Raw genomic sequence first — 16481 nt, forward strand, 5'->3', positions numbered from 1 at the left:
ATGTAGAAGGTATCACGCAAAAAACTACGAAGATCCCACTGAACCACTTCCAGTCCACTTTTTATTACCCCATTAATAACACGAAGTCCACAAACGCCAATGTTCACTAGTTGTGTTCCCTCAGGATTATCACCTTTCATTTTTTCTTCAAATTTATTTAAGAAACTTAGGTTCACATTTGGTCCATCCATTGAAACCTGTAGAATGTTCCTTAATGACAATAAACGTATACCTTCAGTAAAGCAATCAAGAAGAATTTCAGAAGAAACATACTGTTAAAATATTGCGTACACGCTCTATTAGTATTGACATCAAATAACCTCACAGACAGGTCCATTTGACCATGTAGCACAATTTTATTCAACGATTCATCAAAACAAATAACGAAGTTATCACATTCATTTAACCTGTCCTTAAATGCATTATCAAAATACGGTGCAAGTCCGTGACATAAGATTTATGACATAAGAACATTTTGCAGATCTCATTTGGAATTTGCAAGCAACTGCACTGGCTGGAAAAATTAAACGAAATGTTTGTCCTAATTCTTCACACGAGTGTAATGACAGCTTGCTATCAACAATCTTTCAGTGCTCATAAACCCTCTGCTGTTGTAACATTATCTTTAGTACAAAAAGTCTTTAGTAACTGCACTTCTGATTGGCTAGATGAAGCACTTTTGGACAGTGAATGCTCTTTTACATCAACTACACTACTACGGAATTTTATACTTTGTGATAAATCTGATTTTCCTTCCAGACTGGGATCTTTTACACCAGGTTCATCAGAAGTAATAAAAAAATTCTTCAAAGATGACTGAGAGTGTACAGTTTTGGTCAAATTTGCATGAATTTTTTCCCTTGGATATGACAGTATTGCTTTGCGTCCCATATTACCAAGGCTGAAAGACTTCCTGCACAGCGTACAATAACCACGGTACTCGTCAGGTTCTCTTCTTAACCATCCAACAAACAGGGGATACTGTTTTGCATCAAGTCACCTTTCATTAAAATTAGTTTTCTTAGATGTCATTCTTAGATCCGTCTCAATCACACCTAAAATGAAGAGAAAGGTATGTAAATACAAGCTCAACAGTAATAAGTAGCATAATGGAACAGTATACATATTTATTTGAGTGCCAGTGTCCTAAAAAACCGCTGCTATATGTATGTGACCGTGCCTGATGAAACGATCTTATGACGAAAATTTTCGATGTTTTGAATGTAGTAGTTTTCAAAGCCTTCAGAACCGAATAAAACAAGTCTCAAAACTCTAATACTTTAATATCTTTAATATATAATTATTAAATCACATCGTACACGACAAAGGACGACACACGACACAAGGGGTAGTATGAGTAAAAGGAAGTAATTGCTTCTTGAAGTGAATGCAATGTTTAAAAAGAGTATCCAAACGCATTTTTCCCATGTTTATTTATACAGTTTTTAAAGTGTTTGCTTAAAAACTTGAAGAAAAAGAATTACTTAAAAAACAAGCAATTACTTTTTTATTATTATTATCATTTTTTTATTCATACTATCCAAGAGCTACCTCAGCCCTTCCTGCAGGGAGCACATACCGTCCAACCTCCCATTTCATCACTAAATAACGATGAGACAGAACTTACTTCAGACAGCAAGTATTTTTCTAAACTAAAAATACGGTCTGTAAAAGTGAATAAATTTAACTTCGGAACAAAAATTTCATTCACTCAGAAAATAGGTTCCATCTCCAAGTTTGTAGGAGAATCGTATGCATCCTTTATGAACTGAAATAATTTCACTGATTTCTCGTTCATTTCCCTGACTTTCCAGGTCTGTGTGAACCCTGACTAATGAACGAAGGAAATAACCGATTTATTATTTTACACACCCAATCCTCTGTAGGAGCGAATTCTAACGCAAAGGGTGAAAAAGTGACCCGACTGGATGGACTGCGACTCGAACCCGGGACCTCCAGCATACCGTGTCGATGCGTTAACCATATGTCACCAAATCCGCTCCCCAGAACAGCCACTCAATCTCGAGGTCGGTGCTCTCACCTGGGACCACATGGGTTGTACCATAGACTCCTGTGATTGGACAATCCTATCTCCATATATCAAGTACCTTATGAAGGTTGTAATTTCATATATACTAATGGAAGGAGGAAACATGTTAAAAATATACACTTAAAAATTAAAATGCCTTAAATTGTGTGAACTTCATGGTGATGTTTTCACATGTATCAAATCATCTAGAAGATCTTTTCTCATAGCCAGAGTGAAGTCAAGTGATTCCTATCTTTATTCACTTCTTTTATTGAAATGATAATTGCATTAAGAGTGTTTCTGACTTGGTAAACTAACCTGGACTAAATCAGAATCGTACTCTTTCGAAATTGTCCATTTATTTTAATACTGGGTATAAATCTGTACAGTGATTTCACATGTGCAATTCTATATTCTTTGCCTTTCTGAACTGACTCTTAAAACATTCACAAGTATGCAGGATCAGTACAACGTACTTCTATCAGGTGTCCTCCGTGAATGAGTCAATAGACTCGTTGTCTTTGTAATAAAGGGTCCTGGGTTCGAGTCCAGGCAGAGGACAATTTATCTCGGGTGCAAACCGAACAGTGGTTCCGATCCCAATTTACGCTGTAGGTTCCTTCCTTCATAGTTCCACACTTGCATAAGGACGTTAAGGTCAAACAAACTTATTTCTATACATACGTTATTAAAAAAAAAAAAAAAAAAAAAAAAAAAAGTTCTATTTAAATTTCCACAAAAGAAAAAAAAGTGCGTTCTTTTCACACGGTTTTGCCAACTCTAATTTTAAATTAACGGAAAACAGTATAATACTCACAGCCACTCCGAAATCTGGTGACGTGGAAGTCCACACAGCTCCAAAACTAGCTGTGGCTAACATTGCAATTACAGCTTCAGGGCAGTTAGGGATATATCCAGCAACCCGATCCCCTTCTTTTAATCCTAAATGTCTCAGTGCCGCTGCATAACGCTCTACATTTTGATACAGTTCTTTAAAAGTCATTTTTTGAACTCCATCTCGACCTTCACCTGAAATAAAAAGAAACCTTTCCATGACTGTTGTGAAATGCAATTTCTGGTTTTACGTTTCACGGTAATGGTATTTAGGGTATGAGAGACGGACCATTAATGAAACTGAAGAATTTCGAGAGAACCTATTGACACGGTGTAATCTACAACTCGCGTTGCCGGGAATCAAACCAGGGATCTCTTGCACCAGAGGTATCCGCTTTACCACTTAACCACTGTGCTTCCGACAGTGGTTCATTATTAATATACTCTTTCTTGTGTGAAGGATTCCAGATTTGAGTACAGGTTATGTGAGCACGAAGTGGATAGCATCATATCCGTGAATTTATCTTGGATTATCCAGTTTCCTTCCAGCTATTTTTAATTAAATATCTACCAATATAATTACTTTACGTTTCTTATCCAATTCCCATAGTAAAAAATATAAGAATAGCGTACATTAAAAATGTAAGATCTAATATTATAAGAACGAAGACCTTTTACCTTAACATTACGACAGAGAAGAAAGCCTTGTAAGTGTTAATACAGGGATGTTAAGGTAAGAAGTCTTGTCTTTTTAAATATTAAATAGAAATCTATTTAAATATTTAACGGAATTGGAAAAAGGGCACAGATACACGAATACGCGAATAACAAAACTCTCTAGACAGTTTCAATTTTTTCACTTTTCTTCGACCACTTGCGTTCATTAGTAGAACGAAATAAGACAAGTTAGATCGGTAAGTAATGTTTCTTTAATTATTATTAGTCAGATACACAAAATGCCAGTAAATGCTCATGAAAAAGGGTATATACAAACAAGAGAAATTTATGATACTATTTAACCCTTTTAGGATTTCCACTTTTTGAGGTAAATTTTAGAGTTTCACTCAAACAGCTACTGCTTCCTTACTATTTATCATGGGATCATGGTTTATACCTCGTTTTGTTTTCTTCCAGGATAGAGCATACTTCCCAACGGTATCACTCTTTTATCCGTAGTATACACCAGAAACAAGAACATTGAGAATTCGGGAAAAAAATTCGAAATTTTTGTGCCCCTCTGGCCCGGGCCTGGGTTCACGTAGTGATCTGATTTTAAAAAAATAAGAAAGAAAAAACATTGTTATGTACGTAATACGTATGCAAAATTTCGTTCTTTTATCTTGAAAACTGAGGTCGAAAGAAATTTTTGGAAGTTTGAAGGTGACCCATTTTTTAAATATATATATGTACATACATATATATAACAAAATACTTCAAAAATGTACTGCGTCATTCTTATTTGACCTAGAGTCATGGTTCAAACACCATTTTCTTCAGTATAATAAGCCCTTTCCAACGGTATCACTCACATGTCCGTATCATACATCTGAACCGGAAAATTAGGGAAAACCCGGAAGTATTTTTCAAAATCCAAACAAAACATTTTGCCCCCTCTGGCCTAGGTCCTGGGGATTTTTTTCTAAAAATACGTTGTTTTGTACATAATAGGTGTGCAAAATTTCAATCTTGAAAACAAAGGGCGGAAAGAATTGTTGAAAGTCGGAATTTAGACGCTCTCTCTCTCTAAATATATATATATATATATTATAAAAATTTACTGCGTCATTACTATTGACCTAGAGTCAAGGTTCAAACGTTATTTTCTTTAGTATAACAAACCCTTTCCAACGATACCACTCACATGTACGTATCATATACCTGAACCGGAAATTTTTCTGAAAAAAACACTCCCTCGGAACACTTGCACCCCTCGTGCCTGTACCCGGTTTCACATAGGGATCTCAGAAAAATTGAGAAATACCCGAAGATACATACAATCCGTACGCTAAGTTCTAATTTGATATCCTGTAAACTAAAGGCGTGAAAAATGTTTATAATTTGCCTTAAGAAAAAATAAAAAATTCACGCCCCTCCGCCGTCGCCAAGTAGACCATCCGGTTCCAAAACTCATCTAGGGTGTTCTTTGGTCCATCCTTCACTTAACTAACACAGTAAAAGCTCCTTATTCGCGCTTCCTTCATTCGCGTTTTTACTATTCGCGGATTTAAAAAATGCGACCCAATTCCTATATTCGCGGCTAAGGATTTCTTTATTCGCGGATCTAATCAGTACGTACATACATAATAGTAAAAAGGATTCCAATAGGTATCCAACCCAATATCCTTTGCAAACGCCGTCAAACGGACTAATAAAATGTAAAATAGACCTTATTACAACTTTGCCTAAAGTATGTTGTTAAATGATATCGCCGCTGTATTGGTTCGGACTTTGACATAAGCCGCCTTCGCCGCGATCGGTGTTTTTGAGAATGTAAACAAATAGAATGAAAGCAACCTTATTACTCAATGAATAAAGTATATTTTTAAATGCCGCCACATTATTAGACGTTCCGTTCTTTGGTAAGAGCCGCTTTGCGTGTTTTATTGTTTCGTCTTTCCATTAGTTACAAAAATTGTGATCGAGTAACACGTCTCTACCGCTGTCTTCCTCGTTTATACAGTAATGTCAATTGAAAAAAAAAAAAAAAAAAAAATGAGAAACGAGTTTCGACACGAAAAAATCGCTTAAAGTGAAATCTGTGTTACCGCTTAAAGTGAAAATAGAAATGCTTGATCGTTTACGCCTCGGAGAGTCGTTTGCATCCATATCACGCTTATTCAATGTCAACGAATCAACTGTACGATCGATAATAAAAAAAAAAAAAAAAAAAAAAAAAAAAAATGCGAGGATAAAATAAGGTCGTCTGTAGCTTCAACTTCACTGTCAGCGAAAACTGTTCGTGATCCAGCAATAGAAAAAATGGAAGTGGCGCTGTCATTATGGATCGAAGACCGCAACCAAAAAAGGGTGCCCCTGAGTGGTCCAATGATCCGGGAGAAGGCAAAGCGTCTTTACGCTCATTTTAAAGAACCTGATGGTAGTTGTAGTGGTGAATGTACAGATGGGGAATTTCAAGCATCGGAAGGTTGGTTCAATAAATTTAAGGTGAGACAATCATTGCATAACATTAAAATCGTTGGAGAAGCTGCATCTGCAGACACTGCTGCAGCAGAACGATATCCAGAAGAATTCGCAAACTTAGTAGCTGATGGAGGATACAAATCTGAGCAAGTATTTAATGCAGACGAAACTGCACTGTTTTGGAAGAAAATGCCAAACAAAACATTCATTTCTAAAAGCGAAAAGACTGCTCCTGGATTCAAGGTAGCAAAGGATAGAGTTACACTGCTGCTATGTTCTAATGCATCTGGAGATTGTGTCATTAAACCACTGATGCTGATGCTTTACAGATCGTTAAATCCTCGGGCTTTAAATAATCAAAACAAGGACGACCTGCCAGTGTTTTGGCGTGCTAATAAGAAAGCGTGGGTTACAAGCGCTATTTTTTGTGACTTGTTCCGGAATTGTTCTGTTTCTGAAGTTGAAACTTACTTAAAAAAAATAATAAAAAAAAAAAAATAAAATAAAAACACAGAATTTAGACTTTAAGCAGTTCTAGTTTTGGACAATGCACCAGGTCATCCTCGCAAACTTGAAACTATGCATCCAAATATAAAAGTGACATGTTTAACTCCCAACACAACGGCTTTACTTCAACCTATGGACCAAGCAATAATCCAGGCCTTTAAGCTCTATTACATTAGACGAACCTTCAAATCGTATTGGATAATATGGAATGTAATCCTGATATGAATGTTATGGAATGCTGGAAGAAACTTGACATAGCAAAATGCATCGTAAACATAAAAGAATCACTGGAAGAACTGAAGACACACACATTGAAGTCATGCTGGAAAAAACTGTGGCCTGCTCTGACTGCGGAAAATGACGAAGAATGTGTGCAAATTCAAACTTTGACTGCAAACAAAGCCGAAATTGCGAATGGAATAGGACGAGAAGGGTTCGAACAGATAGAATCAAGTGACATTCAGGAATTGCTTGAATCGCAAGATGAAGATTTGACTAAAACCGGCTTGGAGGAAATGTTAAATTCACAGCCCATTGAAGAAGAGGCTTCAACAAGCACTGGAAACGTGACATTTAATTTGAAAAATCTTAGTGAAGGTTTAAGAATGGCAAATGAGCTTTGTGATCTTTATGAAAATTGATCCGTCTATGGAACGAAGTCTTATTTTTAAGAGGCAAATTGCTAATGCCTGCTGAATATCAGTCTGAATTGAAGGAGCTTTTAAAAACTGCCAAGCAAGAAAAAATTACAAAATTCTTCAAACCATTGCCTAAGCCTGAAGATAATAATTAATCAATATGGTCAAAAACTTCAATTACAGTACATTGATTTTTTTTATATATGTATTTGTTTTTTAATTTTGTCACCTAGGAACGTATCCCCTATAATCCCATATAAATTACCATTCCGTATTCACGGTTTCTGTATTCGCGGCATATTTATGGAACATATACCCCGCAAATAAAGAGCTTTTACTGTAATAATAATAATAATAATAATAATAATAATAATAATAATAATAATAATAATAATAATAATAATAATAATAATAATAATAATAATAATAAAAGGCTTAAATACCTGTTATAGAACCTAAATAAGCGGTCAAAGACAATACTACGCCATGGTAACTAAAGTTACCAAAAATCATAAAAGAGTTAAAGTAACAAAAGTAACCTTACTCCGAAGAAGATAATCAAGGAACATAGTATCACAAACAATATTAATTTTCTGAAAGTATATGTGCTGAGAAGTGAAATCACTTTTTACAGAAACATTTATAGATGGATAATTCCAGATGCATGAAGATAAATACTTTTTCCTTTTTAAATTAGTAAGGAAAGTATTTCAAAATCCCGTTGTTACATGAGGACATAAATTAGAATATGTTAACTAATCGATTATACATAATATAATGCAAATTTTTTGTTTTACCTGCTGAATAGATGGCAACTCGGTCGTCTCGAAACCTCAGAATGTTCTCTGCATAATTCAACAACGCTCCAGGAAACCATTTCGGAATTTCTGAAATGATTTGGTTAGGATTTACAACGATGTTGTATGGATTTGAGTGTTTTACTTGGACGTACTCCCATACTTCTTTCCAAAACTCAGGATAGTTTTCCACAGACCACTGGTGCAATGAAGCATAACTATCTGAAATAAAAGGGGAAAAAAGCATTAATTCCTTTAAGAAATCAATATGCAACATCTGGAGTGGGTGACATAGTGGTTTAGTAGACCGCTAACCTCTAGTGTGTAGGGTCCATGGTTCGAGCCCAAGTCATGTGGCTGTAGTGAACAATATGTTCGTGGGCTTTCCCAGAGTTCTCCGGTTTTCACCTATATTCTCATTCCATTAATGTCTTCAGAATCATGCACTATCGTTAATTACCCGTCTCCTTTAACCTACAAGGCGCACATGTGGTATGATCAACTTTAAGGTTACGGAAGTTCGGACTTATTTTGTTACAATAAACCGATGTAACTTCTCATGTCTGCGAAAGAATATTAACTGAGGCGGGTATTGTAAAGTTCACCCAAAATTTCATTTCAATATGTAACATCACAGTAGGTCCATAACTACATTGGTTCACAACTTATACGTCTTTCTTATCGAGATACATTTACAAAACCTACCAGTTTTAACTAAGTCTACTCTACAGATTCCCTGAAATACAAAGTCTTCCTGCCTTCACAAAGTTTTATAAGGCTTTTATTTCTCCGATTATTCGATATTCTTCACCTGTATGGAACATGGCAGTACTTAATAATCTATCTCGCATTAATTCTTTATTAAACTTCTTTCTTGCCATTGGTAAATTTAGAATTCCTGAGTTACATAATTACTCGAAGCAAGAACTAATGTCTTTAATGAACTTATGTTCACCTGACAAATAACACTGAGGAGCTGATTTACTTTACCTATATCAGATTATAAATGGCAAAATTGATTCTGAATTTTTACTATCGCAAATTAACTTCCGTGTTCCTCAGCGGCGAACTCGCTGACTCAACTTGCTAACTTATGAGACACCCAGGTTATCGATTGTAAAGCGCTCCTTGTTTTACAGACTAGCGCACGATATAACGATATCGTTATATACTATTTTGTGCAACCCTCGTATAAATGAGAAAATTTCATGGAATCAACGTCTTGCCAATCGTAATTCGAAGAAGAGCACAACTATAAAATTTGCTCCCTAAAAAAATACCTCTTCTCAAGATGGCCACAACGCCTCTCGCAGCATCACCTAATTTGGCTTGGAATTTGTGAGTGTAACTCCCTCGCCCACCTACGTACAATCCAAAGTGTGCTGTGTGGATCTATATTTTTAATGGATTTTATTAATTATTAATTAACATTATTTAATACATTTTATGTGTAATTGTGATTATCATTTCCTAATAGTGCTAAAATCCATTTATAATAAGCTATAAAAGGTGTATCCTCCTAAAAACTGAGTGTTCTAGTGGAAATCGTTTAAAGTATACCCCTCTGTATGTTTGTCTTCAAGAGAAAATCGCTTGCATCCGGCAGGCAGTGAGAATCACGATTTGAAGAACAGTTATATCTCACTCAATAAAATTATTATCATTTTCTTAAATGAAAGAGTGTCAAAATGTAAGCGCCACATAACAGACTAGGATTTTTATCTTCTCAACATAATAATAATAATAATAAAAAACCTATAAGTGCTCCAGTTTAAAGAAAAATAATACGTTCAAATGAAAGTTTTCTTCGCCAACCTTTCACAAGAGTTCTTCAAGTTATTAGCTAAAGCTAATGGATCAATGTAAATCATCGATTATACACCGACTATTACATACAGCAATGGACTAGAGTAAAGTTATCTTCTTGAACAATGCATAATTTTTTTTCAAATATTCGTGAAACCAATCCGCGTTACCGACTACGCTATCCGAGTCGCAATAAAGGGCCAGCGTAGTATACTCCAAAATATTTTTTTTTCTAATAAAGTGCACTAAAGTGAATGTATGTGATAGTGTGATAATATGAACTTATAACCAATAAAATGCGATAACAGTGAGTGCTACATTATTCGTTATTCTAAATTATACGGTGATAAGAGTGCCTAGTTGTTTGTGTTTAATAATAATATTTTGTGTTTTACAGGTAAAGTGTTTACATACTATATATGCATGCCTTTCTGTTATGATTGTTTTGATTTCAGTGTAGTGCAAAGGGGCATTGTTGCCAAGTTCCTACATTTGATGCTTATGTTTACTTGATGTGAGCCTTATTTTTCCTTTTCCGAGGTTATGTGGGAATAAGAAAATCGGGAACTCGGAGCTGTACGAGACAGGCTTCTAAGAAAGGGAGGCTCAGATTAACTTTATGATACGCATCCCGATTCCCTGCCAAGAGGGTGGGTACCCAAGGTTAAGAGATATCCAATGTCAATATTGATTAAATTGTGAAATATCACGAACACGATACAAATTGGATTGCACAGATCTCTGGCTCAAATTCCTGTTTGTTATAGTTTGGCTACATTTTCTCGATAATACATTGGAACCACGCCCACTACCCTCATAACGATTACAATACATTGTCAACAGGATGTAACATTTTTATCTGTGAGAGAAACTTCAGAATTCAATTGATAAGAACCTTAAATATTGAGAGATGGACCTTTCTTTCTATATTTGCTTCTTGTATTTTTTATTTCATTTTTAATTTTTTTGTTTTGTTTCATTTTGTCTTTATGTTCTACAGTTTCAGCTAATTGCTATATGAAAAACTCAGTAACAACTAATCTATCATCAAATATGAAGTGAATAATTGTACAATTAAAATTTATACAAAGCTCTCCCTTATTTGACGACCACGAATTATCTGACCTGTAGAAATTCCAGGTCACAATTTACAAATTTCTAAATCTATGTAACATAACAAAAAAAAAAAAAAAAAAAAATCTTCATCTACTATGCATCTACACTACACGTAAATAGTGCGTATGCAAACAAACTAATTTATTTCATGTAGTATCCCCCACAAAATACCTGGGTAAGGCAAAAAGAGAAATAAGTTTTGAGAAGTACAAATTCATACTTAAAATTTCCTGACTCAGGTTTTTACGGATTTTCGTGAAATTCTCTCCAGGTTTGCCGGATCAGTGGAAACTCTGTTAGAGAAAATATCTCTAACTGATTCAGGTCACTGTTCACTGTGAACAGGGAGAGGAGGAATCACTAAAATTAATTTTCACCTTTGTTCATTTTTTTTTTGTAAATTAATTTTCAGCTTAGATTTTTTTTTTGGGGGGGGTACTATTATCATACGACAAGTTCGCATTGCAAAAAATACAAAATGTTTCTGGCCCAGTTCGTAAAGACTGGACTTACTAGATTTAGATTTAGCTTAAGTCTGCTGCAGAAATAGATTTTTAAAAGTGCCCAAGATTCGGTTCTATTTATTTATTTATTTATTTTGTTTGTTTTGTTTAACGCCTAAGGGACACAGTGATAATGAGATGAATGTTAATGGTGGAATAAAGAAACGGGAAATCCTGATAAAACCCACGCATATGGTGCCTGCCCACCACAAAACCCGCGCGTAAATTATACTGAAAACATATGGATGTAGATAAATATTCGAACTTTGAGGTCATTTCTCTCGTGACTCCATGGGACGGATACAATTAAAAATAATTTAATGAATTCGGTGTTCTAAAATTAGTAGAAAAAGCGCAATTAGAAATGTATCCAATTGTGGCCCTTTTTACCATTAGCGGTACCTCTTTAAAGACATAATATTTTAGAAAATTATATATATAAAACATGAATGTGACTATGTTTCCCGACCGATCTCGATCAAATTTTCAACATTGAAGAGATTCAGAACTGGGATAGTATTTCTCATTTCACTTTGACGGTACAACGGAGGGGAGGATGAATATATATAGAAATGATCGAAAATGACCGGTATTAGTGTCGAATACATAGTTTCTGGGATAGCTGAGATGAACAGAGACACTTTCAATGTCGTTTAAATCCAAATTCAGCCCTACAATTTGGGGTAGGGTGGATATATAAAAAAAATGATCGAAAATGACCGGTATTAGTATCGAATCCATAGTTTTCGGGATCGCTATTCCCGGGTAGTCGAGCGAAGTGGGGTCAACGCTAGTTTATATATAAAATTGAAATAATAAGGAAGGAAATTATACGTAAAGCTATGTGACATCTTAGAGACTCAGCACTAATTGCTGAGTATGTTCAAAATTGAAAAATTTGTAAACTAACTAAATATATCTTTTCGAAAAAGAACTACATTAGTCAAATGAGACCCCAAACATTTGTTACGTGTAAAGTTGCTAACAATACGAATTCATAAGGCATTACGTGGAATGAATGTTGTAAATGCTCTAGGATGCATATTTACACATCGAAAAGAATTTAACTTGTATCCTATACAACAGTATCGGATGTAAGAAGAGTTCTTTCTATATTACGTTCATTAGTCGATTTGGAGTTTAGTGTTCCCTTTAGCATGGAGGCTATGAGACGTAAGCCTACAGCTTAACGCGTGATCTCGATCACATGAGCTCTGACAAGGAACCGAATATGAGTCTCTTGGCGCCGACGACGTGTATGCTAACTATATACGCACGAGGGTGCTCGTAAGGCATAGGCAACAATTTTTGCTACGTATATTGTAAGGTTCCATACTCTCACGCTAGGGATGTACCTATACCACTTTTTCACCGATACCCAATACTGAAACTGAAGAGGACGACACAACCGATACTTTTGGACACAGTTCTTATATATTATAAGGGATTTTCGGAATAATGAAATAATTGTAATAGAGTATATTACATATAAGGCCAAAATTTGACATACAAAGACAAAAAGCAGAATTTCATATTAGGTTCAAAAAAAAAAAAAAAAAAAAATCTAAGCAAAAAAAAAAAGTCCTTTAAATTTAATCCAGCTCACTAAAACGAACTAAAAAGCAGCAAATACTTACATAGTGTAAACTTAATTCTAAGACTCAATGATTGTTATTTAGAGTAATAATGTACTTTAATAGTTACATTGTACTTACTAATCTCTATTACATACATATAATGCAAACAAATATTACCCTTACAAATTTTTATTTTTTACAAAATTAGACGTGCTGAACCAGGAGATGCTGTGTATATCATAAACAAATAAGAGGGTTATTTGAGCGAAGTCGATAAGTGGGAGAAAATAATGACCAAGTCAGCGTCTTGTGGGTTTCTTCCATAGCATTAGCATTTTGTTCTAAATCGAAACCTCTGTCTCGTTTGAAATTCAAATTGTGGGTCTGCTATCCTGACCATACGCGTTCGAAGGGGGAGGGCAAGGAGGAACCACCCTCCTGACTCACGAAAATGTATACATAATATTAAACGTATATTAAATACCAAACGTAATATAACAACCATGGAATGCACCTGCCCCCTAGAAAATTTTCTTCAGCGTCCATGATCTTGACTGAGGCCCTTTGACTTTTCTTTATCGCTATTTTGGCATCGAGGGACTAAAAATATCAGTTGAGCACGAGTAGTGCAAATCAAAGGCGTACACATGCATAAAGAAATTGATTGTACAATTGATAATAATTTAAATCAACTTTAAAAGAAACCGATGAAAGATAAAGGTCACTGCTAATATTAAATAAATTGAAAATAGTTCGGAAAATGTATCTGTAACTGTCGGTGTCCATTTGCCGATGCCGATACTCCCAAAAATGGCTGATATCACCGATACCGATATATCGGTACCGGCATACCTCTACGCATAAGCAAGTGCATGTGTTTATTATAAATACATGCTTATACCACGAACATGTGTTATTATATTCAAACAAACAGCAGCACACGACAGCAGAAGGCTACCTGGAAGAGACAGAGATTTTGGAAGGAAAACGAAGACGGCCGAGCTCCCCTTCAAGAGAACGTTTATAAAAGGGGACCTCAAAAGGGCAGAGCGATCAGTGCTAGTGCTGATCGCTAACCTACCCCAACTGTCTTCCCAGAACGCTATGAGTTTCGGAGATTTGGGAATGTCTACTCCTAAAGCTGCCATGAGCAAAGAAGTATTCCTTTTAATCAACCTTCCCTTGAGGCTGCGATGAGAAAGGGGATATATCATTTAATCCTTTTAATCAACCTTCCCCTGAGGCTGCGATGAGCAAAGGGGATATATCTTTTTATCACACTATCTTCAGAAGTTGCGATAATCAAAGGAGATATTTCTCAATTGCCGTCTGACGCCGCCCTGGGCTAATCAGACCTTTAAATCAGAGGCCATTTTAAATGCCACAAATCTTACCTCACCGGAAAATACATTTTACAATCTTTGAAATACTTACCAAGAATTCAGACCATCTGCGAACTCACATAGTCCAGAATTTAACTTCGTTTCTCTTCGTGATTAGTCATTGTACGCTGTTGACCGTCATCATCTTTTTTGTTACGCTTGTCCTCAACTTTGTCTGATTCTGTTCATTTCTCCGTAAATTTTATACTTCAGGGTCGTAATCTGCGGCAGTGAACCTAATGAAATTACCTAGTTTCCAATTAGTTATTCCATTTTATTATGTAAAACCATCTAATATGGGCGCTGGTCAGATTTAGGCACACCACATTTTGCAAAATTCACAGGTAAAATTCGATCTTTGACATAGGAAAACACGTTTATGAGGAATTGATTTCCGCAAGCGACACAATTAAATACTAAGTAATACAGCTGTATTTTAGGTTTACAAGTGTAGAGATACTAGTGTAAAACCATTATAAGTACTTTACGACGGTTAAAATAAGTGAGTGCATATGAAAGATTAACTTAGTACCTAGATACTGCTTTCCACCAGTGGAATAATTCTCAACAGTGTGGAAAATTTCTATATTATCTTTTCAAGTGTAGCGCGTAACCAGTACAAGTAATACTGGAACTTGTATCATTGTGAAAACCTACATGATTTCGGTACCATCGCTTAAGCGTATACTCAGCATCGTTGACGATCCTGCTCCTTTGACACGGATACCCGCTAGCTTCACGTTGACCTTACTCGCTTATTTTTATTTTATTTTATTTATTTATTTATTTAATTTTTTTTTTGGCAACTTAGGACAGGTTGGTTGTGGCTTTTGTACTGCAGTTTTTACACTATATATCCGGAAGGTGTATTTGTATGCAAATCGGGGGAAAACTGTAATCTTTCAACAGGTATGGTGACCAACTTGAATATGATCTTTGCGAACTAAGTTAATATTATGTCGCTCGGCGTAAATCTTTTGGAGAATAATAGGGAAAGCAGTGAAATTATATAAGTTTTCAACAATTACTTCGTGTGGTATGCCTATATGTGATTGTTGCATAAATTATGAATATCTTAGCTAGGTTGGTTCGTTTTCTGTGTTGAATTTGAGTTTAACGTCCCGTTCAGCAGCGAGGCTATATGGGACGTGGACCTACTGATTAACGTGGAATCCGAACCACATGAGCTCCCGCCGAGTGCGTCCGAACACGGGTTAGAGCCCGCAGAGCTCGTCATTTTGTCTTTTACAACTAAGCGGGAAGGGGGACCTGTACTTAAGAACCTTGCCTGTAAAATACGATGTGAAACATTTTTAACTAAGGAATGAGAGTGTGAATAAGAAATCTATCAAAATTTGGTAAACAGTAAAAGTGTTTCTAAGGTAAGAATTATTACCGGTACCACGATTTTAAAAGCTCTAACCTAACCTTAAAATTTGATAGAACCGTATGATCAAGAAATGCCCTGAAAAATCTGACAATTTTGTATCTTAATCCCAAAAATAATATGCCTTGCACTAATAAATGTAAAAGTAGTTTAATATAGTGAGTGTACTTTAGTTACCTCTCATACTTACTTAGCGTAATTCCATACTTTCTCTGAATTAATTCTCTAAATTCTGTTAAGTGAGTTTTCCTGCTCTTTTCTGGAGTCCATAAACAAATAACTTCATTAGTTGTACACATGTTATTTCACTCTATTTTCGACTCAACAAAACCACAAATGGTTATAATTTTTAGTGACTCGAACATATGCAATTATATAAACTACAAGTATAGATTTATGCAAGGAGGAATTTTGAATTCACGTGTTAACAGACCCTGTTGCTATAACCGATGTAAGTGTTATCGTGACAAACTAAATTTGTCAGTAAGCAACCACGGTGTAAATTTGTCAACACAAAATTGAAGTATCTTGCATATTATGCAACAAAATCTTTTTGGGAACGTTCTAAAATTCTCTTCCTTATTTTTCTTTATAGTAATGCTTTGGTAATAGACGTATCGTTTTTTTTTTTTTTTTTTTTTTTAGATATAATAAATATTGGTGCAATTTTACTATACGGATCCACAGATTCTAAAATGCAATGAAAAATTTGGGAAAATCTTTAATTTCCCAATTTTATGTCGAGGACAGAACCGTTCCTACTC

At 35.3% G+C, this 16481-nt stretch overlaps 1 protein-coding gene across 1 annotated transcript in view; it reads right to left on the reverse strand.

Moving 5' to 3' along the window:
• LOC145692832 (acetoacetyl-CoA synthetase-like) overlaps window positions 1-16198 on the reverse strand; it is a 74882-nt gene extending 58684 nt beyond the window's left edge. The window contains exons 1-3 of the mRNA XM_081768332.1: window positions 15908-16198; window positions 7947-8168; window positions 2847-3058 (exon numbers count right to left, since the gene is read on the reverse strand). Of these exons, the coding sequence (XP_081624458.1) occupies window positions 2847-3058; window positions 7947-8168; window positions 15908-16016 (543 nt within the window). The 5' untranslated portion in view covers window positions 16017-16198. The remainder of the gene's footprint in view (window positions 1-2846; window positions 3059-7946; window positions 8169-15907) is intronic.
• Window positions 16199-16481: the final 283 nt, after the last annotated feature.

This window comes from Thermobia domestica, chromosome 8 (assembly GCF_964235325.1).
Source record: "Thermobia domestica chromosome 8, izTheDome1.hap1.1, whole genome shotgun sequence".
In the NCBI taxonomy this organism is placed as follows: Eukaryota; Metazoa; Arthropoda; class Insecta; order Zygentoma; family Lepismatidae; genus Thermobia; species Thermobia domestica.